The following is a 27,466-nucleotide window of genomic DNA, read 5'->3' on the forward strand; positions in this document are numbered from 1 at the left end:
CCTGAAATATGGGTCACTGTCCCGAGGTGTACGGCAGTGCTCAGTTTATAGCTTCTGCCAATTAGATGGGTTTTTGCATGCATGGATAACTGCATTTCTTTTTTTGCCCTATGCTCCATTTATATGTTTTTTATTCCATTAAAAAGATCTGTTGAAAGAAGAAGCATAAATCGTAATCACTAAGAGTTTTTTACATATTCAAAACAAAGTAAAAGCTAGATCAAGGGTTAAAGTCACACAAATGAACAAGTCTAATGGAGTTCCTTCCTCATTAAGTCAACTGTTAACATTATCTGGTTGGGCCTCAGAGGATGAGTTAGGAATTCATTGTGAATCTCTGGGACAGAAGTCTTTTATGAGAAATTCTTCACCATCAGAGATTATTATATATAACAGAAACCTTTGGAGGATTTGCCACCCATAGCCCCACCTTTGTGGCCACAGCTTCTGTTGGGCGGCCTCTTTGTGACCCCAGCTCTCAGTGGTCTCCAGTGACACCTTGTCCTTCAGGCCTCACGATGGTACCAGCTTCCTGCTATTATTAATCCCTTAAAGCGTCCTCATCCCTTTTTTGTGCTCTTACCCCTGCCCATACCAACATAAAATATAATCTTTAAACTTTTGTTACTTAAGCCCTATATGTATGCCACTTGTTTCCAGCAGGGACTCTGACAACCACATTCCTTGTAGTATTTCCTACTGCTGTTCTAACAAATTCCCACTCTTTTGGGTTCCTGGACCCAATTTCAATGTGTGTATACCGGAGGGAGGGTCATTCTCCCACACCAACAAGCCATTCTCCAGACACCTGCTGGGTGTCCTACAATTCAACTCAATTCTGACACTATCTACCCAGAAATAGAATCAGGTCCCACAGGTTAAGGGCTCAGTCCCACAATACTGACCACCCCTCTTCAGATACCAGTGGCAAGCTCAGGTTATCACCTGTGCTTCTGACCCACCGGCTACAAATTAGAGATTCCAACGGCTCCCTTCTTGGATTTGATTAATTTGCTAGAGAGGCTCACAGAACTCAGAGAAACATTTTTCTTACTACATCACAGGTTTATTATAAAAAGATATAACATAGGAAAAGCTAGATGGAAGAGATGCATGGGGTCAGGCATGGGGAAAGGGTGTGGAACTTCCATGCCCTCTGCAAGCACACTGCCCTCCCCAGTCTCCCACGTGTTCACCAACCCAGAAGCTCTCTGAATCACACCCTTTTGGATTTTTATTTTTATGGAGGCTTCATTACATAGTTGTGATTGATTAAACCATTTGCTGTTGGTGATCCATTCACCCTCCAGCTCCTCTCCCCTCCCCAGAGGTAGGGTGGGACTGAAAGTTCTCACCCTCTGATCACAGGATTGGCACCACTGGCTCATCCACAGGTAGAAAGCCGCTCATTAACACAACAAAAGACACCTTTATCGCAACACTTGGGCAATTCCTAGGGTTTGGGGAGCTGTGAGCCAGGAACTGTGGAGGAAGACCACAAGTATGTGAGAAATATATTTTGCTGATCTGAATGCCCAAATATACATTTTTCTTGTAAATCTCAATATCACAACCATAAAGTTGGTGGAATTTATTATCTTACAGTTCTGGAGGTCATAAGTCCAAAATGGGTTTGACTGGGTTAAAATCAAGGTGTTTTATTCCTCTGGAGGATCTAAGGGAGAATCTATTTCCTTGCCTTTTCCAGCTTCCAGAGACTGCCCACATCCTCACCTCACGGCCCTTTCCTCCCTTTTCAAACAGCAGTGTAGCATCTTCAAATCTCTCTCCCTCTCTCTCTTGACGTCTGCCTCTGTTGTCATATTGCCTTCCCTGACTCCCATTCTTTTGCTTTCCTCTTTCCCTTATAATGTTAGGTAGCTAGTCAGACATGTGCGTGTGCTGCCCGCCCCATCCTGGATGGGGTCATCTTTCCCTCCCCCACCTGGACACTGGTGATCAGAACATGCCCAGAGATCCTCCCTCTCGTAGTCACGGACCACCACCGCTAGGTTTCCAGCCGTATCAGCACCAAGCAAGATAAAACCGCCAGCACAGGCTGGTGCAGGCGCATCAAGACCTAAAACATGACTCAGAGTGACCCAGGGTTCATTATGCCGTAATTATAATAAATTAGCATTGCAGTTATGTGCCTCCCACCCCCGTGGGTTTCACTTGGATGCTTATGGGTGAGCGCCTGTGCACTAGGAGAAAAGTTACGTAACTTAAAGCTGTCAATCAACTTGTCAGTCAAATGATGCAGGATACAGGGAGGGACCACCACTCTGAAAAACCCACCTCTACCCCATTGCAGGGCTACTTCTGGTTTCCAGACAGCTCACTCTCATCCTTTCTCAGGAGTGTACTTTTGCTCTGCTTAATAAAACTCTCGCTACTTAAAACTGCTCTATGTCTCTCTACTGAATTCTTTCTCTTTGAGAGGACAAGAACCAAGGAATCGCCGTTCTGCTGGTGACAATAAGGCTCACTGAGATTAGGTTGAGTCTGTCCAAATAATCCAGGATAGTCACCCCATCTCAAGATCCTTAATCTGCAAAGTCCCTTTTGTCATGTCAAGTAACATATTCACAGTCTGGGGATTAGGACATTGCCATCTTTGAGGTGGGAGCAGTATGATTCTATCTACCACACCTTCCTTCAAGGCAAAGTTTCTCTCTGTTTTCTTTCCCAGTAATCTGTTCCCCCATACTCTATTTTACCTATCTCCCTCACAGCATTCCACCAAATTTTATCTGTCCCGTGTCTTAGTGCCTCAATGAAGAGAACAATAATGGGGCTTTCAGGTAGTCAGCGAGGAGATTATACAAATGGTGTTTTAGAGCCCACTTGACTGTCCTTCAAAGCCCAACATAGGATGTTGTCTTCCTGGAGATTATGAACTTTTGCAGGAATATGACATTATTGTCCAGTTACTGGTTAGGAGTTTGGGCTCTGGATTCAAATCCTACCTGAGTTTAAATCCTTTTATTGCCACTTACTAGCTGTGTGGTCTTGGGCATGTTTCTTAACCTCTCCATATTAGTAACAATATAGGCTAAGCTGCTGTAACGAAGACACCCCAAATACATTGGTTCAAGTAAGATAGAAGGTTATTTCTCATTCACATAATAATCTAAAGGTAGCTTTAGGGTAGGCATGTGGCTTTGTCCCATAAAGTCACCCAGGGACCAGGTTCCTTTTATGCTCTTCCCAGCCTTGCTCTCATGGGCAAAGCTGGCTCACTACTGCCCCATCCTTGTCCAAGCCTGGGAACAAAGAAAAGAGGACGCAGAGAGCAACCAGCTTCTTTGAAGAATGGAACCCTAAACTCGTAAATGTCATTTCTACTCACATCCAATTGGCCAGAATTTAGTCACGTGGCCACATCAAACTGCAAGGGAGGCTGAGAAATGTGACTATTCTTGGGCAGCCCTGGACCTGGTCGAAATTCATGGGCTTCTATTATTTAAAGAAAGGAAGAGAAAATGAAAATTAGGTAACAGTTAGGAGTCTCTCCCACATTCTCTGCAGCTTAGTTTTCTCAACTACAAAATGAGAGTGTGGTTTTAATGAGTAAATGTAATACATAGAGAGGGTCTAGAACTGTGTGCAGCACATAGTAGGTGTTTAGTAAATGCTAGCTTATATCATAATACTATACACCTCCCTTCTCCCCTTCCATGCTTGGGTTCTAATGTCTGCTCCAAGGTAAGTGTAGACCATGAATGATCCAAGGATGTTGGAGGCTCATTCCATTGGGTATCGGTCTCTTGGATGTGGAAGGACTGGCTGGTTTAAAGATGCAAGGATAGGGTGCACCATCTGGCGCTCACACAGAGCCTGGCTCCCCCAAGGTACTGAGCCAACATATGGTGTCATGAATTACATCATCTCTTTATGAACATGGAGCAGGTTCAGCCTGAAGAGGAGAGTAAAGGAGGAGAGAAGCCAAAGAAAGAAAGTGATGGGGAGGAAGGGAAGGAAGACAATGGAGGGAAATGAGGGAGGCCAACACTTTATGTGAATTAGAAAAACACTTCCCGGGTTTCCCTGGTGGCACAGTGGTTGAAAGTCCGCCTGCCGATGCAGGGGACGTGGGTTCGTGCCCCGGTCCGAGAAGATCCTACATGCCGCGGAGCGGCTGCGCCTGTGAGCCATGGCCACTGAGCCTACGCATCTGGAGCCTGTGTTCCGCAACAGGAGAGGCCACAACAGTGAGAGGCCCGTGTACCGCAAAAAAAAAAAAAGAAAAAGACTTCCCTTCGTCAAGACATGTTACTGCCATTTGTCTCAGCACGGTCATAATATACGAATATATGCTGAGTATGATATGAATGGTGCCCCCCAGAGTTGTTCAGTTTACAACCTGTACAACCAATCCTAGAAAAGCCATACAAAGGTTGAGGGATGGGGATGAGGATAGGAAATAAGAAAGAAAAGTCACATTGGTAAGAAGTACAAAAATAGAGATTAGAAATAAACATGATGTTATGGACTGAACTGTGTCCCCCCCAAAATTCACATGTTGACTGTATTTGGGGACATAAGGAGATATGGCCCTTAGGGAGGTAATTAAAGTTAAATCAGGTCATAAATGTAGGGGCCAAATCTAATATGACTGGTGACTTTATAAGAAGAGGAAAGATACCAAGGATCTCTCCCTGTGTGCATGCACAGAGAAGAGACCATCTACAAGCCAAGAAGGAGGCCCCACTGGAAACCAACCCTGTAGACACCTCGATCTTGAACTTGTATCCTCTAGAACCATGAGAAAATAGACGTCTGTCACTTAAGCTACCTAGTCTTTTGTTACGGTAGCCCGAGCGGAGTAATACAGAAGGAAAAAGAGAAAAGGTTCATCACAGTAGAGACAGAGCAGAGATTAGAGAAAAAGGAGGGGCAGGAGAAAGAAGAAGTTCAGTTCTTTTCTTCATACTGTGCATCTGGGACTTCCGGAGGGAGTTTCAATGAAATCTCTCCAAGCACAGTCCCTGGGTTTTGGTTCAATCCCTATTAGTGAGGTACTACTGCCACCTGGTGGCAACATACTTAATCCAGTCATTCATTCACTCAGCAAATGTCTATTGAACACCTGCCCCGTGCAAGGAAGGGTGATAAGCAAAGGGAATATTAGTAAATACTGATTAACACCTACTATGTGCCAAGCTCTGTCTCATTGCTTTACACAGAAAAATGATTTAAACTTCATTACAACCCTCAGGGTATTGTTATCTCTGTTTCACAGAGGAGGAAACTGAAGTACTGAGAAATTCGGTAACTTGCCCAAGAACCTACAGCTAATAAGTGAGACAGTCATCTTGAACAAGGGAGTCTGGCTCCAGAACTCTTTACAGACATGTTCTCTGCCCGTACAGTTTCTTCTTAGTAAGAGATAAACAACCAGTTTAAAGGAGTTGTGTAATATACTAATAATTTAAAATGTCAGCATATTGTTTTATTACAGATTCTGTTTTTGATTCACCATCAAGAATCCTCTTCACTAAAAGAGGTGACATTTAACTGACTCATTGTACATCCACTGGTTTAGGGCACTGGCCCAGACTGGAAGGGTTTTAAAAAATAGAAAGTCCACATTCCACAGGAGCTATTTTAGCAAGAGGGAGACGGATGGGCCGGAATATAAGTAGAAGGGAGAGAGAGAGAGAGAAAGAAACTAGAGAGCTGAATTATCCAACAGGGCAGCCACTAGTCACTGCTTAAATTTTAACTAATTAAATTAGACTGAATTAAAAATTCAGTTCTTCACCTGCACTAATCACGTCTCAGGTGCTCAGTAGACACATGTGGCTGACGCTGCCATAAAGAACTGCATAAATATAGAGCATTTCCATCATCACAGAAAGTTCCCATTGGACAGTTCTGCTGTAGCTCCCTTGTCCTGGAAAGTGGGGTCTTCCCCATGGCCGATCCATGCATGGGTCACAGAAAGACCTCACAGCTGGGAGTCTGCAGATCAGTGACAAAGTCGGAGAGCAGAAGTGCAATAATCCCAAAGCAAAACAGACAGTGCCTCTGCATCCTGCTGACCTGTCCCAGGGTTGGGCTGAAAGTGAAGATGTTGAGTCTCTATAGGATTCAGCTCCCTTTTTTTTTTCCCCAATATCTTTATTGGAGTATAATTGCTTTACAATGGTGTATTAGTTTCTGCTGTATAACAAAGTGAATCAGCTATATGTATACATATATCCCCATATCCCCTCCCTCTTGAGCCTCCCTCCCACCCTCCCTATCCCACCCCTCTAGGTGGTCACAAAACACCGGGCTGATCTCCCGGTGCTATGCAGCGGCTTCCCACTAGCCATCCATTTTACATTTGGTAGTGTGTATATGTCAATGCTACTCTCTCCCTTCGTCCCAGCTTCCTCTCCCCCCACCCCTGTGTCCTCAAGTCCGTTCTCTATGTCTGCATCTTTATTCCTGCCCTGCCGCTACATTTATCAGTACTGTTTTTTTAGATTCCATATATGTACATTAGCATACGGTATGTTTTTCTCTTTCTGACTTACTTCACTCTGTATGACAGACTCTAGGTCCATCCACCTCATTACAAGTAACTCAGTTTCATTCCTTTTTATGGCTGAGTAATATTCCATTGTATATATGTGCCACATCTTCTTTATCCATTCATCTGTTGATGGACATTTAGGTTGCTTCCATGTCCTGGCTATTGTAAATAGTGCTGCAATGAACATTGCAGTACATGTATCTTTTTGAATTATGGTTTTCTCAGGGTGTATTCAGCTCCTTTTTAAGGAGATGGGATAGAAGAAAGAGGGGCCTTGTTCCTCCTTTCCACTGGATCCTGGAGGTGGTTGGAGGGTGTTGTTATTCATAGCTTTCATGTGTCTCCTTCTTGGCTGGTGGATAGAGAAAGCAAGGGCAACCTCACCTCCCAATCTCCATTTCACTCAGGGCCTTTGCTTGTAGTTGATGCTCCATTAAATTGTCCAGGAGCTGCCTGTCACTGCAAACTGAGTTCTGCAGGCCTCTGAGCTCCTGGCCCTGCCTTTATGAAGACCTGAAGGTGTCTGTTTAGTAAAAGCTCTTTTTTTGTGACCATCAGGCTTATTTGCTCATAAGCGAGGCTCTGATTCTCCAACATTTATTTTTCCACTTGCGATAAACTGGCAGAGATGCGTGCTTTAGACAGGCTAGTAAAACTCAATGTTAATTTAGGCCAGAAAAAAGCTTACTAAAACAACACAGACACAAACACACCAAATGGGGTAGCACCTAAGCTAACTATTGTTCCACCCCACTCTGTATCATTGCCTTGAGAATTCCTTATCTAGTATCTGTCCCTTCCCTTTCAATCCCACTCCAACCTGACTGAGTCCCTTGATCACATCTTGCACCAAGTTCCTTATCCTCCCTAAAGACGTCCATGCTCTTGGGCTTCCCTGGTGGCGTAGTCGTTAAGAATACGCCTGCCAGTGCAGGGGACACGGGTTAGAGCCCTGAGCTGGGAAGATCCCATATGCCGTGGAGCAACTAAGCCCGCGCTCCACAACAAGAGAAGCCAACGCAATGAGAAGTCCGCACACTGCAGTGAAGAGTAGCCCCCGCTCGCCGCAACTAGAGAAAGCCCGCATGCAGCAACAAAGACCCAATATAGCCAAAAATCGATTAATTAATTATTTTTTTAAAAAACGATGTCCCTGCTCTAGAACTATATTCAATATCTTGTAAGAGCCTATAACGGAAAGGAATCTGAAAAAGAATATATATATTCAGTTATATGTATATAATTGAATCACTTTGCTGTACACCTGAAACATTGTAAATCAACTACACTCCACTTAAAAGAAAAAAAGATGTCCCTGCTCTAGGCTCAGTCCCCTTCAAAACACTCTTCACTAAATTCATTCAACAAATACTCATTGAGCATCTACTGCCCTCAAAGAATTATGGTCAAGTAGGGAGACATATTGATATAATGAAATAGATATGAACATATAGATATATAGTGGAATATATCTGTTGGTTAGTATTCCTTTGGTTGCAAATGACAGAAAACTCCAACTGGCATAAGCTGAAAAGGGGAATTCATTGGCTCAGTAGACTCCCACTCTCTCATTTCTTTCTCGCTCTCTTTATTTTGGTGTCATTCTCAAGCACAGCATGACGACAAGAAGGCGGCCAGCAGCCTCAGGCTTACGGTGGGAATGTGTAATGCAGCACAAATTTGGTTTAAAAAAGATCACAACAAAAGAACGACAAAACTTTAGCTTTCACGTGATCATTTATACAGGTGACATTATATATTGTATATAATCCCATTCCTTCTCATATAAGAATTGGCCTCTATCCAGTCATACTGTTTGTCAAAGCTGTTATCCCACGGTTCCGCATTTTATAGGAAATGTAGTTTCTCTTTCCGGCTTTTGTTTCCTAAGGTCTAATCTTACAGACTTTTTTAAGCAAAATGTTGCTCAGTTGAGCCCACCCAGCCACATGAGACAACAATGTAACCCAAACAACCATGAAGAAAAGGAGTTTAACAGAATGTACACACAACCGACTTTCTGCCTGTATACGTTTTGTAAATGATAGGGTCTGAAATTGGGCCAATGATCTTGTTATTTGTCGTCTGTGTGTTACATCTTCTTAATTAATTAATAAATGTGTACACATTAGTGACTTTGGCCAGATGTTTTCATTATATTTCATTCTTTGGAAACCCTCCAACCTCCACCCTGAAGAAACAATGACTTTCAAAATGGTCTAAGCAAAAGGAAATATACCTTATTCCCAAGGTTTGATGCAGTGGGGGAAAGAAAGGAAGTTAGAAAGAGGCTTGTGGTGAGGCCAGAGTATTGGGTTGTGCTCAAAAAAGGATGTGCTCTGGGGTCACACTGCCTGGGTTTGAACCCCAGCTCTGCCTGTTGCAAACTGAGTGACTCGAGCAAATTATTTATCAGAGCCTCGGTTTCCTCCTCCATAAACTGAGGGTGATAATAATGCCAACCTCATGGTAGTAGCCAGCCCCCCAAAAGGCCCGCAACAATCCCCACCTCCTAGTATTTGTGGCTTTCTGTAGTTCCTTCCTATTGTATCAGGGGTTTTCTATGTGACCAACAGAACATTGCAAAGTGGTGGTATGTCACTTTCAAGGCTCAACGATGCTAGCTTAAAGCGGGAAAGATAGCTTTCCAGTGGCCGCTAACTTCTCCTCTTCTAGGACACAGGAAACCTCAATGAATCCCTGCCCTGATCACCAAGACAGGGTGGAGTGGACAGTCCCAGGTCACATAGTCATCTCGTGTAAAATGCAGTGGAGCTATCCTTTGGAAATACATCTGGAGGTTGAAGAAGTGTGTTATTTTTCTGAATTTGCCTTTGGTATCTGACTTTCCTCTTAATCATCAACCTTACTGGGAGTACTTTCCCTTTCAATTACCCATCCAAACTTTACACATTCATCCAGAAAGGGTTTCCAGAGTGGGCTGAACACATACACACGGCAATCATTTGGGTGTGGGCAGAAAATATTAAATCTCTAATATTATTTATGTCTCTGCTCTGTTTCATAAGCATGACTTCTGAGATGTAATCATATGCAACAACATTCTGTTCTTCTACTGTTTCTTTAACTTCTCTCAGTGGGTAATGTCTCCCCTGCCTCTGGTTAAAACCTCCTGCAGACTTCTGACTCTTCTGGATACTCAGGTCACTCAAAGTTCTAAGGTCACGTTTCACAAATTGCAGACTCAAAGCAGAAGATAGAATGTAGCATAAATGAGCCACAAGAAAATGACAGAACTAAAGATTCTCCTACTCCAAGATGAAGTAGGCACATTGACTTAAGGAACAAAACAAAACAATGATGATCAAAATCAGATCTGACAAGAAGGTATCCAACCCCCCCTGCCAAATCAAGATGGTTATTTAAAATAAATGTTGATATTCATGATCCCTGACAATGAACTTTGCCCTCAGTGTATTTTGTGCCTTAGTCATTAATTATATTAACCCATGTAGAGAAGTTATAAATGAGCAAACATGTATTGAAGGTGTGCCCCGAATTTTTACTGATATTAGTTATCAATTAAAAAATTTAGAGACCCCTGCGTTATGGTTCAATGCAAGCCTCACTGCTTCCAGGAAGATGCCCACTGATCTCTCTGTTGAATTCCTACAACATTTGCAGACTGGTCCACCTGCATGCCCGTTAATTATTCAGTCTCCCACACTGATCTTTAGCGGTTTCACTTCATGGTCTCCATTTTCCCAATAGGTTTATGAACTTCCCAGGGACAAGCAGGCATCCATGCTGCTTGGTGCCCACGAAAGGTGTCTTATGTTGCTGCCAAGTTGTGGTTATGCCTGCCGTGAATACCTAAGTTTGGAAGTTCTGTGGTTCTCTCTCTCCAAGTGAAGACCAAGGTTGGGGGGCGGCGCGGGGGGGCAGGGAGGTGAGGAGAAGGAAAATAGAAAAACTCAAAAGAATCTGGAAGATTTGCTCTGTTTGATTCCTTCAAGAACAGAAATAAAAGTCAAATCTATCACAAAATATCACTTAATTTCCAATTTTATATTATTCTAGTTTAATGACTCTGCTCAGAAATAAAGAGGAAGCATTTGAGGACTGAGGGGACCCAAAGCGTCTTAGACAAAGCAATAACTTCAGCTTCCTTGATTAGGGCTTTTCTTTCTGTCCTTCTCCTTCCTTTGTTCCTCCCCCCCTCCCCTCCCTTCTGCTTCTCCTTCCACATCCACTGAGGACCCACCACGTTGTTTGTACTGAGCTGGGTGCTGTGAGACAGTTAAGGTAGACTTGGAAGAAGCCTACCAGCTAACCCCTCTGGGAACAGAGGAAGAGAAGTTGAAACAAACAAATGCAAACTAGGGCTTCCCTGGTGGCGCAGTGGTTGAGAGTCAGCCTGCCGATGCGAGGAACACGGGTTCGTGCCCCGGTCCGGGAGGATCCCACATGCCGCGGAGCAGCTGGGCCCGTGAGCCATGGCCGCTGAGCCTGCGCGTGTGGAGCCTGTGCTCCGCAACGGGAAAGACCACAGCAGTGAGAGGCCCGCGCACCGCAAAAACAAAACAAAACAAATACAAACTAACTGAACTACGAGAAGTATATACAGCTGATTGATTCTCCTTATCTGTAGCAATTATGTTTCATAAAGTCACCTTGAACACTGGATTAGTGAATTCTGAACCATGGCTCCCTGGGGAAATACAGCAGGTTCCTGAGAGCCTCTGATCATAACATTTTCATCAGCCAGTGAATATATACCCTTGTTTCATGTGTGTTTCTGTCTAAAGTCACTACTATACAGTTGATTCATTAACATTGAACTCACGGCCAACAGCACTTGAACTCACACCTGAACAAAGTTCATCTATAACACACGTGCGTCCCCCATGGGGCACATGGCAGCCTTCTCGCACTTAGGAACACGAGACAGCACTCCAGCATTGGCTTGGAGGATATTTTAAAAAGCGAAATCACCCACAATAAGCGCGAAAATGTGAAAAACGTGAGACTAAATAAACCACAAAAATGACAAGTATTCACAATATAAGAAGCAGAAACAAGAAAGCTGAGCTCAACCTCAGCTGTGCAAGTCGAAATTTTTACAGCTCTGTTTGTGTGCACAGATGACCGCAAGTATTGATTTGGGGGCAGAAAAGAAATTTTAGCAAGTAGGCAAACTCACAAATACGAAGTCTGCGACCAATGAGGGTTGACGTGTGTGCGTGTGTGTGTGTGTGTGTGTGTGTGTGTGTGTGTAACATTTGCACTGAGAAAATTTAAGGACCCAAAGGGAAAGGAAAATACATTAGGAAAATATTCATGGAGAAAGGGGGCGGTGAACAGAGGTGAGAGAAGGGGGTCTTCTAGCAGGGACCTGGACGAGTACAGCTGAGCACGGTGAGGTGTGTCTGTGGGAAAGGAAGTGGGGTTTGACTGGAGAAGTTGGCTGCGCTTGGGAGCCAAGAGGAAGCAGCTTGGAAGGGTGGTGGGAACCAGGTGGAAGAGGAAGAATGTGCCTCAGCTTGAGAAATACCGAGACACGTCTGCGGGAGAAGGTGAAGACTGTCAAAATTGTGAGCTTCTTACACGAGTTGCTCAACTCCAAATACTAAGTAAGAGGGGCCTTTGATAAGAAATGACAGAATAATAGTTAGTTCCTCAAACACGGATTTGTAGATGAGAAGACTGTTTAGGAGGAAAGCCATTGGGGCGGGGGGGTCTTTGCTGAAAACATATTTCACCAGCAAGTAGTAATAACAGGCTCTGTTGGCAAAACAAGAGAAATTGGGCTCAAAGCCATCCAATGTCAGACAGAAATTTTGCTTTTGAAAACGCAACCTTGTAGACACTTGTCAAATCCAACTCATGCTTTAGAACAAAAGGTGAAAGTACCTGTTCTGATGAAGTACCACTGGCCTCTTTGTAGGAAAAATGTAAGTAGAGCTGGAATCTCTGAGTCAGGAAAAAAACCCGGTAGAGCTAAACCTTGAAATCAGTCGCACCTAGAAAAGAAACAAGTGACTGAGGGGGAAATAAAGTATGATCTAAACCAGTACTTGCGAAGAATTCTATTCTTATAACTTGAAAACAACTTCCCTCCCTGCCTGATCCACCTTCACAAGTTGGAGGGTTGTTGGGTTTGCGTCCATGACTAGAGATCCTGTGTTACCCCAGTGACTGATTTTTTGCTTGGTGCAGGGGTCCCACGGGAAATTTCCTGGAAAAACGCTGTCCAAACTTCAAAGCAGCACATCAAAACCTGGCTACAATATGTTCACCAAAGACATGTTCTGGAATGTCCATAGCAGTGTCATTCCCAGAACTGAAAATCACTCTGATGTCCATCCACAGTAGAATGGATAAATAAATTGTGGTCTGTCCACACGTGTCATACTACACAGCAATGAGAATGCACAACCTGGAACTGCACACAACAGTATGGAGGGTCCACAGACGTCACGAGCTAAAGAAGTCAGGCACGAGTGGACCTCCTGCACGTTTCCATTTATATAAAGGAAATATAAAGAGCAGGACAGGTAGAAGTAATAAGTTACTGCAAGTCAGGCAGCAGTTACCCCTAGGGAGTGAGATTTATAGAGACTGGAAGGGAATTTGACGGGGCATCTACTGGGGTGGTGGTCATGTTCTGTGTCTCATCTGGCTACTGCTTGCACCGGTGTGTTCAATTCATAAAGTTCAGAGAGTTATACACTTATGTTAGGTGCAATTTTATGAATGGATAGTTTGCTTCAAGAAAAATGTTTTTAAAGTGTATACCATTAGCAAGAGGGTGGTAAGCGCATTCCCTGTTGCAAGCAAACGTATTGCCTGGTGACATCAGAGGACAAGGAAGTGGTCAGAGGGTAGTTTTCTCTCTGCCCCATAGTCAACACAGAGCAACGCACCAAGTAGAAGGAAGCCTGGAACCTCATATGAAATCTCATTCATTCATTTACACATTTGTTCATTCATACTACAAACATGCTGTGAGAGAGAAAATATACGTCTGGGACTTATATTTACTGACAGTTGTGCACAGTGCGGTGGAGTGCTGTGCTGGGGATGGCATTAAGGTGTTATGGGCGTACTGATTTGAGGGTCCAGGGCTGTGAACTCCAAAAGAAGGAGTCCTGCCAAGTCTGATTAACTCTGGAACTGAATTTCCTCCAACTTCCAAAGTATCCTTTGAGCCTATAAGGCCGTGGTTTAGTTTAATGTGCCCATGAATCACCTGGGGATCTTGTTAGAATGCAGACTGTGATCCCCTAGGTCTGGGATGGGGGCGGGGCTGACAGCTGCTGGTGTTGGAACCACTCTGTGTGGGTTACCAGAGACTGTCACGTGACCAGAGTGATTCTTGGGCTCGAACCCAGGAGAGCTTGACAATCTCTCTTGTTCAGGCTGGTCTCTCCCGAGGGCACAGACAGAGAAACAAGACAGGCCGTGGTGGGAGACCAGGTAACTGATGAGGCTCTCCTGACCCTGCCTGCTTCCAACCGTGTGAGGGACAGAGAGAGAGGCGGTGCAAGGAGAGGGGGCAAGTGGAGGGGCAGGTGTTTTACGAAACTGGAAGGACTTTGTCTCGTGTTCCTTTCATTTCTGCCTCCCCAGCTGCCCAAACCTTTTCTTGACAGGAAGAACAGACTGGAGATGTGAATGTAAATCTAAAATTCTTACAGAAGGCTGAGGAAGCAAAACCAGATTTGACAGAAAAATGCAGAAACGAGTCAGGGCTGCCTCAACCCTTTGGGGAGCTAAATATAAAAAGAGGTGGCTGAAACCTTCTGTTTTCTCACCCACTGGAAGGAGGTTGTGAAGGGCATCACATATACCTCATTCCATTAGGGAAAGAGATCCTACTAGACTCCCACCCAGACCCAGGCTGGAGGGAAGGGAGGAATCGTCCTGAGAAGGCAGGGGAGGGCCCTGCTGTGGAGCAGCGGGGTGCCGGGCAGCGTGAAGAGGCTTCCAGATCAAGGGAGAGCAAGGGAGAGCGGAGATCTCGGGCAAGTTGTGTTCAGCACGGCTGAAGCGCGGCAGGTGGAGCTGACCGCAGGGCTCCAGAGCCAGGGAGCTTCACGTAAATAAGAAGTCACAGATGGCTGTTTTGGGTTCTGCTTGCAGGTTTTGGGTCTGGTGACATTATTTTTTTTAAATATCCACAAATCACTTTTTTTGAATAGGTAATATGTTCACATACATCAAAATTCAAAAGGCTTAACAGGTTACTTGGTTGAAATATCTCCCACTCACCTCTGCTTCTTAGCCACGTCACTTCCCCTCCCCACAGGCAAACCATACCATGAGTTTTTTGAGTTTCCTTCTGGAATATTTTACATAGGTATGAGCAAACTTTACATATATTCTCCTTCTCCCTTTTATATAAAAATAGGCAGTCATCCATAATCTTATTCTGTCGGACTCCCTGACCACACACAAGCCCTTATCTTTCCAGTTATGGACCCTGATTCCAACCGTCCTCTGGCCCGCCAGGAACTCTAATCCGCTGCCTCTACCTCTTCATGGTCTCTCACACCTCTGGTGTCTGCACCTTGCCACGCTTCACTAAACCACCCCTAGGCAGCCACGTCTACCCAAAAGGTAGAGAATATCTAGTGCAGATTAGATTAGAAAGAATGCTCTAGCAGAAAACACAAGAGAGGGGGAAGAAAGCCAATCTGATAACTTTTTCCAAATTTATGCAATAGTCCACAATAAAGTGGTGACAAATGGATGGACAAAAGTAAGTATCTCGGGCAAAACTGATAAACCCATCCAACAGAGAGACCAGGTGTCCTGGTAAAGACTGAGTTCCCAGGAGATGATAGAAAACCCAAAATAACTGTCTTAAACCGAGTGGAAGTTATTTCTCTCTTAAGGAGAGGAAATCCAGTCCACAGGGGCCTTCCACAATCACCAGAGACCTGGCTACCTCCAGCCCATAGCTCCTTCTATGCTGCTACTTCACCATCCTCGCAATGGTTCCAACCTCATGATACAACGTGATAGTTAGAGCTTTAGCCATCAAGTCCGCATTCCAGATAGCAGAATAGGCAAAGCATTTATTAAAGAAATCCCTGTTAAGGACACTTCCTAAAAGTCATAACTGACAATACTGCCTACCTTCCATTGGCCAGAACTTAGTTATATGGCCATAACTTCAAAGAAGTCTGGGAAACGTAGTCTTCTGGGAGGCCACGTATCCAGCTAAACATTGAAGGTTTTACTACTAAAAATGAAAAGAAATATATCCATTGGGGAACAGCTAATGGTCTCTATCATGTCAGATGTATTACCTGGATTTTAGATTCTCTACCCCCAGAACTGTTCTTTCCCAAACACATCTCTGCTTTTTGCCCCATGACTTGATTCTTTTTTTAAATTAATTAATTAATTAATTTTTGGCTGCGTTGGGTCTTCGTTGTTGCGTGCGGGCTTTCTCTAGTTGCGGCGAGAGGGGGCTATTCTTCGTTGCGGTGCGTGGGCTTCTCATTGCCGTGTCTCCCCTTGTTGCGGAGCGCGGGCTCTAAGAGTGTGGGCTTCGGTAGTTGAGGCGCGAGGGCCATGCCTTGATTCTTGCTACTATTTCTACCTGGAAAGCTGCCCACCTCCCATTCCCCATGCTCAATCCTACAGCCCTTACCACTTTTCCTATTAAAATCCTGCTTGTCCTTCAAGCCTCATCTCAAATGCTACACCATCCATGTTGTTATTCTTGACCTTCCCTAAAGGGAAAGAACCTGTCCCTCTAGAACTTCATTTATAGTTCTCCTTGGGCCTTGGCCTTCATCTCAACATCATGCTATCTTAGGTCATTGGCATAGCTTATAACAGAGTGTAAATTATCCAGCAGGTAGGACAGAAACTCCCCTCACTCTATTCTAGGTAACCCAGTGTAGTAGAACACACTTAATATCTGCAAACTGTACTGACTATTTAAAGAAGGGAAAGGTCTATGTGAAGTAAGGGGGAAAAGAAATGAGAAGTCTTTATACCCTTTTAAGGAACGTGTTAATGCACCAATTGCAATTCCCTGAATTTCCTGAATGTAAATGCATTTCAAAACATATGATCATTGCTAATGTTGCAGACTCTTTTTAGAGGCCTAATTTAGTGTGATTTGCTTCTCATTTCCCAGGTCTTCCTAAAAACTCATGCTAACAAAACAAGGGGAAAATACGTATTAAAATTATCAAAATAGACAAAATAAAAGCCAGCCGAAATAATGGTACTAGCTAACACATAACAAAGGATTATTCTAGGCCAAGCACAGTGCTGAGCATTTCACAGACATGATCTCATTTCATCCTTTCAACAACCCCATAAGGCAGAGGTATCTCAATTGTCCTGAGGGGACTGAGGCCTAGAGGGATTAAGTAACTTTTCAAGGTAGAGTCGCAGGGCAATAGAGCTGAAATACCTCCTGCTCATATGGCTCTGTAAATACATGTGCATTTCTTTTCATAAAACTTTATGTAACTCATCTTTTTCATCCTTAATAAAATCTCCTTTTGATGGGAGTTTGGGATTAGCAGAGGCAAACTACTATATACAGGATGGACAAACAACAAAGTCCTACTGTATAGCACAGGGAACTATATTCAGTATCCTGTGACAAACCGTAATGGAAAAGAATATGAAAAAGAATATATATATAAAACTAAGTCACTTTGCTGTACAGAAGAAATTAACACAACATTGTAAATCAACTATACTTCTATAAAGTTAAAATCTCCTTTTGTAAATACACCCTGATATTATCTTTATTTTATAGAAGCATGGAAAGCTTCATTCTAAAAACTCAACCCACCATTGGATATGAATAACCCTCCTGTTGTGTGTGAATTGTCAATTTTGTACCCTCTATATTTGGGAGTCAGTGGCATCTTAGAAAACAATTCCTATTGCATATCTATCTTTTGATTCATCTATTAATCAGTTTGAGGAATTCATTTGTGGTTGTCTGTGGATATCTCTTCTGGAACACAGAGGCGTAAACTCTGTTGGTTACTGGTAATCAATAATGGAAGATGATGATATTGACATTCTTTTATTAAAACAAACAAACTATACTTTCTCCAGTAGGAAGATAATTTGATTGTGTATTCTTCTACTAAATCAATTCTACTGCATATTTGTCACCCTAGATTTGGTGACACCAGGAACACTTTTAGGCCTCAAAAAGTGTTTGCTAACGTCAATCATGCCACGGATTCTTAGGTCCTATGGAATTAGGATTTATGCACGTGTAAGGTATTCCATGTCATAATTTTGGATGTTTTTATTTTGTTTTCCTCTGGCTTACAGGGGCCACCACAAGGATACCCAAATGTATAGCCTCTCTTTCTGTTGCTGAGGTCAAATTTAATTGTTAGATCACTTTTATATAGAATGGAGTGACGCAGCACTTTCCAACTGCTCAATTCATCTTCTCTAGAAATCTTTCACCTCTAAACATGTTCAAGTTTCCCTCTCCCTAAAAACATAAAAAATGCTTTCTCAGCACCATACTCCTCCCTATTCCTCTTTTTTTCTTCCCTTCTCACACTGGCCACACGTCTTGAGAGAACAGCCTCTGCCCTATTTCCTCTCTGCTCTTTTATTGCTCAGTCACTGTTCTGTGGCGCCCACCTTCAACTCAACCACAAAAGTCAACAAAACCACCATCTTCCCACCTCCATCCCACTGCCAAATCCAAGGAAGACTTTTTACTTCTTATTGTAATAGTCCTCTAGGCTGTATTCGACATTGCAGCTTGGTTCTTTCTAGTTTATTTCATGAGTTCCTCTTACTCTAGCACCACCCACCCCCCTTTTAAATAAAATTTCAGCTTTATTGCGGTATAAATGACAAATAAAATGTTAAGATATTTAAAGTGCGCGTCGTGGTGACTTGTTATACGTATACATTGTGAAAGGATTTTTCCCATCCTCTAGCCTTTTTTTCTTAAATTCTGGTGTTCTCCCAGCTTCCCACCTGTTTTCACTGCTCTTTTTACACACTGTCCTTGGGCTGAGTTTACCCACTGTCATAGTTTCACCCACCACATTATGTGATACTCTCATATCTACCTGAAACTTCCCCAGAGCTACTGACTTAAATACCCAAGTGTCTCGAGGACATCTCCACTCTGACTCCCATACATTCTCAAACTCCATTTGTCCCAAATTAAACTTAGAGCTTTCCCACCTAAATCTGTCCTCTTCACGTAGTCTCTTCCTTTGTTTAATGATTATCCAGCCACTGAAGCCAAGAATCTGAGAAATCATCTTAGGCTCCTTCTTAATGTGAAATCACTTATCTCTTAAGTATTCCCTCCATTCCTTCCTCTCTATCTGTACTTATTACATATTACATATTACCTATGTCAGGCCCCCTTCAGCATCTTCTTCCTGGACTATTTTAACAGTGGTTTCCCAACTCTCCTGTCTCTGGTTTTGATACCGCATACCCATTCTCTGAACACTACCACTGTTCCTTTGATAACATGAATCTGACCACGTCACTCCCCTGCTTAAAATTCTTCAATGAGTCCCCCATTCATGCATTCAAGATTAAAGGTCCAGCGGTTTAAGGTCCTTTGACACGCGTGCTTTTCCAATTTTGCCAGTTTCAACTCTGAGGTCCCACGTTTTAGGCAAGTCGTCCTTCAACCCTTCCTCACTTCCAGGATGTCCCAGCTCTGCACTCCCCTTGCGGCCACTGCACACTCATATCATAGAATTCTCTCATTACAGTATGCTGAGGTAATCCTTCTAAGTTTCTAAGGCGGGAATGTGGCTGATTTCCATTTTAGATCTCCAGGGCCTGGAAATGTACATAATGAGCACTAAATAAATACTTGTTGAATGACAGAACTGAGCTCACTTGTACTGGGTTGCCAACATGGAAGCAGTAACAAAACAGCTTTAAAATCTAAATCTTGACGTTGACTCTTTCTTTCACAATTGCTTTTGAAATGTTTGTATGAACATTTTCGTTTTATTAGCGAGGGGGAAAAAGAAAAAACACTCCAGTGCCTCCCCGTCGGGGAATCGAACCCCGGTCTCCCGCGTGACAGGCGGGGATACTCACCACTATACTAACGAGGAACTGCACGAACGCTGGTTTTCTGGGAGGCCACTTATCTCTTTTCACCCCGCCCCTTCCTTGCCATTTGCAACTACCAGTAGGCCTGATATTCTTCTACTGCTATTGCAATTTCCAGAGAAGTTGAATGGAACTAAAATGGAAGCGTTCAGTTTGATCTCCCCGCCGCACTTAATTCCATCGGCTTACCCTTCCTCTAACTTCTACTCCCTTCCTTTTCCTCCCCCTCCTCTTCCTCCCCCTTCGGGAGCAATATCAACCCACCTCTGCACCCCTCAACACACACACTCCCAGAGAACAAAGCGCACGCCTTGTCGCGCTGCACCACGGGACTTGTAGTTCCATCCATGCCGTACCGCACTCTCCTCCGACTTTAAGGAACTTCCTTTCCCGGCGGGCGCCGCCGCTGCTTTACCTCCCTCCCGCCTTCTCTCGCTCTCAGTCGAGTAGTCAGTCTGGCAGCTGAGTGTTGGGGTGCTGATCGCGTGCAGCGGGACTCCGCACAGCCATGCCCGAGGTAGTGGATACGTGCTCCTTGGCCTCCCCGGCGTCCGTCTGCCGGACCAAGCACCTGCACCTGCGCTGCAGCGTCGATTTTACTCGCCGGGTACTGATCGGGACCGCCGCACTCACCGTCCAGTCCCAGGAGGACAATCTGCGCAGCCTGGTACGGTGGGACAGGCTCCCAGTGCCCGCCTCTCCCCGGCCACCTGCCTCTCGTCTCTCACCCCGCTTCGGCCCCTTCCCGGTCCCACACCCCCGCCTGCTTTGCGCATCCCTCGGTGCTCCTCCGCAGCCCGCAACCCATGTTCTGCACCTCCTCTTCAGCCCACACTCATTTCTCAGCGTCCCCTTCTTCAGCCCCCACGCACCCCATATCGATCCCTCCCAACCCAACTTGAGTCTCTGCAGTCCTTCCTCACCCACTACGTATACCTGCCTTCTCCTCCACCCCTTCCCCCAAAGCCTCCTTCCCAGTCCCTGGACACATCCCAGGGCCCATTCCACGCCCCGCTTCTCACCCAGCGCTCAAGTTTCATTTTAGCACGAATCCCTCTTCCCCCGCTAATCCTAGTTCCCAGCGCTAATGCCCCCTGTGGTCTCCCCATATCCTCGGCCTGCAGCCCAGAACTCCCTCCTCAGGCCCCAGAATTCTTCCAGTCCCCAGTGCACCTTCCTCAGTCCACAGTCTCAGCTAAGTCTCGGGCCCTATATCCTGCCGATTCTCAGTCCCACCTTTCCCTCCCAGGCCCCTTTATTTCAACCCTCAGGTCTGCCGGATACGACCGATCACCGTCTCCCTGCCAGTTCTCAACCGCCCTAGAGAATTCCCAGCCCTGCTTTGATACTTGCAGTCTCTACTTTCTAACTCCAGATGCACCTCTCTCCGGGTTCATGGTCCTTCCTACCTTTGATTCTTATCACTCTTCTCTTCTAATAATTTAAGCTCTTCAAGCTTCCTAAGGATGTCTCAATACAATTTATTAATAGTTGGTTCCCAGAAGCAAATAATATTGCGCTTCTTAGAAAATGACTTCTACAAGCTCTCTAGCCACTTGAATGACGAAAGACTTGTTTAGATTTGTGGAATGTTATTAAATTATTTTATCTGTACAACATAACCTGTTTTCAGTGTTCTTACTCAAATTGTCTGATAGTATTTGGATTGTACCTATCACCTGAAGAATTTCATAGATAAGTATTTTAGAAATAAGAGGAACAAGAAAAGGCCAGTCACAGTGTATTTTGCATAGAGTAGTATGGCGATAGCTACCAAAGCCCAGCAATAAGCAATCAGATAAGGTATGTTGTAGACTTGATGGAGGGAAATGAATAGAGTCAGTTAATTGGGCGTAATAAGTTTAGATAAGAGTTGGCGGTTTTCATGATTTATTCCTGCTTGAGTAATAGGCCTGTATTTTGAGTTCATTAATATGAACTAATATAGCATGTGAACTTTCTTACTTTGTGATTTAGCAATTTGCTAGACTAATTATGATTTGAAAAATAGGTTGACTCCTCTATGTATTGATTTGGAGTCACCACAAGTACTATAAGGAAAATAAATAATTAAAGCATTATAAGCAAGATGATAACTATTTCCCTATAGGCTGTACTTTGGTCTGCTTCAAGTGCCATGCTATCGTTTATTGCAGACAGCTTTGCCCAGGCAGGATCAGCTGGACTGAAGTCCTGTTTCAATGCAATATTTCTTTTTATTACAAGAAAGTGAATTTTGATAGCTTATCACTGCTTAATATGACCTTGCACTCTCACTTATTTATAAAAGTAAAACCTTTACCTCTGTTCCATGAGTAAGCAAGGGTCAGGGCGCTTAAATTTTGAAAAGAATGTCCCTTCAGTGTCCCAGTCTAAAAACCTGCCTGTTTTTGCATTCCCCAAATCTCAAGAGAAGATTTTTAAATTGCTAATTCCAACTTGTCAACTATCCAGTTTCCTTTGTTTTTCTTTCTTATTACTATTATTGATCAATTGCTTAATAACATTTATCAGTGAAATTTGAAGGGAAATTTCTTAAGTAATTTGGGAGTGATAGCTGAGGTCAGGACTTGAGATATACAGCTTAAACATTGCATCTTCTATTTTCTCTGGGTCCAGGACTTGCTTCATGCATTACTTGGCACGTGCTGTTTCTCCGGCACTGTGTTAAACCCTGGGAATGCAAGCCTAAGTAACTTTTTAAGTAACTTTTTAAGAACCCTCAGTCTAATGGAGAAATAAATCATTATAATGTGGTACAGTAAGTGCTACTGGAGAGGGTCGGGCCAACTGCTATAACAAACACAGAGAATATGAAAATGGTTTCACAAAAAATAGGTATAGTAGTCTTCTGATTCAGAACAGATTTTAAAAGTTTAGGAAATACAGAAAATAGGATGTGTTCCACTGGGAAATGACCCAAATAATTCACCCTTATGGTTATGAGTAGTATAAACGTAAGTAGTTTATATACATAAGATACTCCAAGTTTTTACAACAAATCAGATATTCAGAAATAGGTGCCAAAATATAACAAAGGAGTAACTTATTCTTAAGCTATAAAATCTAATATTTCTGAATATGCAAATGCAGGAAGATATATCAGTCTAATGTAGAGTAAGGGCAACAGTTGAGGGACCCCCAAAAAAGAGAGTACCCCAAAAGAAATAATTGCCCATTGGGAGGGAAACAGATGATACTCATAACAAATTTGGCTGCTCTTAAAAAAAAGAAAGGGAAAGAATAATACAAGCAGGATGGAAATTTCTTCCCAACCAAAAATTGTTGCCTCTAGAGAGATAATAAAATTGTTAAAATTTCCTGAGCTTATCGCCACAGTTAACTGATACAAAAGAAAGGTGACTGGAAAGTGGCTGTTTCTTGGCAGTCTAACTCCTCATGCTATTCCAGGCCAGATTTCAAGGGAAAGATGCCAGAGGTAGGAAGGTTAGTGAGCAGTTCTAATAGTCCGGGCCTGACCTGGGGTGGTGATAGAAGAAAAGAAAAAGCATGAGGACAGTGTAAAAAACTTGTTAACTGGCTATGCAAGATTGGGAAGTGGGATCAGTTGTGGATTAGTTGAATGTTTCAAACCTCAGGTAAGTTGAGGAGTTCCATCAACAAAATAGAGAAATCAGCAGAGAGAGCAAACTTAGGGGACACAGTGGTGGCTTTGTTTTTAGAATTTCTAGAAGCCTATTGAATATGAGATGACATTTCCCATGGAAATGTCAAGCAGGCAGTTAGAGATATCTGCTGAAGTCCTGGGCAGGGGATGAAGCTATGAAATAGATGGGTAGTCATCTGCACAGAGGTTCTAGGTGAAGATGTGGGCATGAGTGAGAACTAGGGAATGAAGAATACGGTAAGAAAACCAAAAGGCCAAGGCTAGCGCATAGGGACGTATCCATATTTAGGAGTTAGAAAGGAGGGGGAGGGAAAAAGCATTAGACAAGGAGGAGAACCATTGATGTGTAAAGTCAAAGCAGCCAAGGAGAGTGCTTCAAACAGATGCTGCGGTCCATTAGGGCTATGAGCGGCAGAGGTCAAGGTTACTGAACAGAAAAGACCTGTTGTTCAGGAGGACTTCCCTTTCTGTGGCAGAGGAGCTAGAAGACAGATTGAAGAGGGGGAAGGGAGGAGAGATTGATGAGGAATTGGAAGTAGCAACCATAGATTGCCCTTGAAGATTAAGAAAGGAAGGAGAAAAATAGAATAATTAGAGTGACAGAAGGATTGAGTGAAGTTTTAAAAATAAGGTGGAAGGCTGGTTTAGGTTGATTGGAAACAGTCTTGTGGTGTAGGAAGATTGAAGATTCTAGAAAAGTAGTTGAGAGATAATGAAAGGGTATGGTTTCTAGGGCACAGATAGAGGATTATTGGGATGGAAAATCCTCAGACACTTGCTGACCCTCCCTTCCTTTCCAGAGCAGTTGTCTTTAATCGGCCATAGCAAGTAGATATGCTCTCCCACTCCTCTATAGGGTCATTTGGTTAGAGTTGCCATACCAAGTTGGGCTTTTTCTAGATACACAACAGCAGTGAGGTACAGTCTACTTATTTGCCTAACAGGTTCCAACGTTTGTTTTAATTTGGGGATATATGAAAGTAGTACAGAGCAGTAGGACTATATGAATTCCAGGTAGAAATATATGGTAAGGTATATTGAGGAGTCATGATGAAAGAAACAAGTTATAGATGGATTTTTTCCTAGTAGAGAAGTTAAGTTTTAGGAGACAGAAGCAAAGGCGTTTTAATTTAGATCTGACTTTTACTTAAAGCTGGAAATGTGTGACTGTCCCAGAATTACCTAACGATATATATGCAAATCTTAGAGCCTCCCAAAACTTTAAGGAAGTTTAAAGTCCCATGAATTGGGACCTATGCTAACTTTCAACTCCTTTAATTTCCTGTCTTTCACTATCTTACTCTCCCTAAGCAACTAGTTCTACTCTGTAGTCATTGCATTAGCCTATATGCTATATTAGTTTTCTCTGGTGCCTAAAACTATATTCTTATCATATAAAAATATTAATTTAATTCTAGACTCTGGATACAAAGGACCTTACAATAGAAAAAGTGGTCATCAATGGACAAGAAGTCAAATATGCTCTTGGAGAAAGACAAAGTTACAAAGGATCACCAATGGAAATCTCTCTTCCTATTGCTCTGTGCAAGTACGAATGTTCTCATCTTTCTCTTTTATAGCTAAGTAAGGGGGATACATATTTTTATTGAATTTAGATTTTTTTTCATTTCCTATTTTCAGTTTGTGTGTATGTAGTAACTGATACACCACTCCTACCAATCTGCTGTTCTGATTGAAGCTTATAGTGAAAATTATATGTTCTTAAGATATTAAAGAAATTCATCGTATAAGATACTCCAGAATAGGACTTTTGATAACTGTTAACTTCTTTACTCATCATTTTAGTGATACCTAGAGTGATGGTGGGAGCATGCCACCTAAGGAGGCATTTCAGGGTCACCTGGGAAGCTTGACAAGCTGCACGCTTTTCACCTTCTCCCAGAGGCCAGCCACTTTTATTAGTGGAATAACAACAGTGGCAAACATAGAACCATTTCTATGTACTTAAAAAGTGCTGGAAATGTATTCTTTCATCTAATCCTTATAGTAACCCTTTGTGGTATGATCTGCATTTTACAGACGGGGAAAGGGAACCTCAGAGAGAGAAGGTAACTTATTTAAGAAAGTGGTAGCCAGAGCTGTCATATTGGGAGTATATCCCACTCCAAGATATACTGGGGAGGGAGAAAAGGGTGGGAAACCATTGGCCTAGAACAAGGTCAATCTACCCCATCTTTCAGCGGTCAGTGTTTTCATGCATTCTCTTCCCATTTAAGAAAAAGAAAGGAAACTCTCACACATAATTTGTGAGATCTATCATTAACCATATTGTACAGATGAAGCAGCTACCGCATAGGGAGGTCAAATAATTTGTCTAAATTCACAGCACCAGTTAGTGGTAGATTCAAGCACAGGCACAGCCCCTCCAGGGCTCTTGCTGTTTCCTCGTTAACGGTGCCGCCCAATCTATCTGGGGTGAAGGACCAGTTTTTGTTAGTTCCAGTCCGCCACAGGCTGATACTTTTGTGAAATGCAATAAGAATGAATTCCTAGGAAGAAGAGATTAAATACAAACACATACATCTTACTATAAGTTCAACAGACATAAGAATTTATTCTCAAGTTCTTGACTTAACTTGTCCAGTAACAGTTTTCAGACTAGCACTGCCCTATGTTATGCTCTGGCACCCACCACGGTGGTAGCTGAAGTTCCAAAATTATTTCTTCTACCTTCCCGCCACTATAAAAGATTACATGATATCACAGAAAAAAAGTTGGGGTATTCAACTAATATTAGTTCCTGTTACATCTTCATAAGCAGTTACCATGTAGAGAAAAGAACCCACAGGCTGGCATTCAGGTAGGAATATGTGAGGCAAACATTCCTAAAACTTACTCTCAATCAGTGATGAGACCTCATAAAATATTATTTATATTATTTGTGTTATTTATGTACTATGAATTCAAATTTTAGTTAGATTGAATTGTACTCTACTAATGTATTTGTTCCTTTCATACAGAAATCAAGAAATTGTTATAGAAATTTCTTTTGAGACATCTCCAAAATCTTCTGCTCTTCAGTGGCTCACTCCTGAACAAACTTCTGGGAAGGAGCACCCCTATCTCTTTAGTCAGTGCCAGGTAAAAAGGACGTGGAATGATTTATTATCCCCAGTTCATGCAGTTGAATGAAGCAAAGTAGACAGTGGTCTTATGGATACATGGGTCTTACCTAAGATAGTACTTTATTTTATCTTATATTATTAAAACTACATATATTTTCATTTATACCTGTCATTATTGACACATTCATATATTACTTTTAAAAAGAAACTTCCTTCAAATTTGAAAACATGTCTACCTAGATTGGACCATCTAGGTCATATTTATATTCACATCCTCAGCACCTAGCATAGAACTTGGCATAGAGTGAGAACTCAATAAATGGTCATAAAATGAAAGGAAAACACTGTTAAACAAAGTAGGTACCGGTTATGAAAATTGCTAACAATAAAGAAGGGGAAAGGGAAAGATCACATTTCCCATTCCTCTCCAATCACCATTGCCCAGAGGTAACCATTGAGTTGGCGTGTAGCCTTTCCAGATTTTTCTTATACATTTACAAGTGTACATATTATGTAAATATATTGAATGTACCTTTAAAATATGATATGATTTAGACTACATCTGTTTTCTGTTTAACAACTAAGAATAAAGAACCACATACAGACAATCTGTCACAAGGATAATAAGTATCAAACTTTCTTCTGAAAAAAAAGACTAATTCTTTTAGTAATCAAATAGTTTACAATTAAAGGAACTCGCTTCATTAAACGTTGACTGTATTTCCAAGCACTGTATAAGGTACTTCACATATTTAATCCTTTTACTATTCCTCTGTGATAGATACTATGGTAGGCTCACATTTGAAAACAAGTCTATCAAAAAGGAAGCAATGTTGACACCTGTATAGACGTGTTTACTTTCTATTGCCAATTGAAATTTTTTTTTTTCTAAGAAACTCATAGTTCACTAATCTGGAAGAGATATCATGTTCTAGGCAAGAATGTACCAATTATGTAGTCTCTGTCTCGTACCTGATTTTCATCAGTAATTCGTATGGAATGTCCGTTGGCAAGAAATGCAAGATTTGTGAGTCAGAAGAATGCGAATTTTGAACATACTATTCCATTTCTTGTTGGACACAGTTTTTGAAACAGAGAAAAGAGATTTCAGTTAAATGAAGAAATTACTATAGTTGATAGGAAGCAGGTAGACAT

The 27,466-nt window shown here is 42.6% G+C and overlaps 1 protein-coding gene and 1 non-coding gene across 4 annotated transcripts in view; one reads left to right on the top strand and one right to left on the bottom strand.

Moving 5' to 3' along the window:
- Window positions 1–19,527: 19,527 nt before the first annotated feature.
- Window positions 19,528–19,599, bottom strand: TRNAD-GUC (transfer RNA aspartic acid (anticodon GUC)). The gene has a single exon. It is a non-coding gene; the product is annotated as a tRNA-Asp (tRNA).
- A 431-nt stretch (window positions 19,600–20,030) lies between these two features.
- Window positions 20,031–27,466, top strand: part of LTA4H (leukotriene A4 hydrolase) — a 29,009-nt gene continuing 21,573 nt past the window's right edge. Inside the window, exons 1-3 of one of the 3 annotated variants that reach the window (XM_019918558.3) lie at window positions 20,031–20,264; window positions 24,644–24,774; window positions 26,207–26,327. In XM_019918558.3, the coding sequence (XP_019774117.1) occupies window positions 20,106–20,264; window positions 24,644–24,774; window positions 26,207–26,327 (411 nt within the window). In that variant the 5' untranslated portion in view covers window positions 20,031–20,105. The remainder of the gene's footprint in view (window positions 20,265–24,643; window positions 24,775–26,206; window positions 26,328–27,466) is intronic. The other 2 variants (XM_019918557.3, XM_019918556.3) reach the window with 2 other exon arrangements.

Source organism: Tursiops truncatus, chromosome 11 (genome assembly GCF_011762595.2).
Source record: "Tursiops truncatus isolate mTurTru1 chromosome 11, mTurTru1.mat.Y, whole genome shotgun sequence".
NCBI lineage: Eukaryota > Metazoa > Chordata > Mammalia > Artiodactyla > Delphinidae > Tursiops > Tursiops truncatus.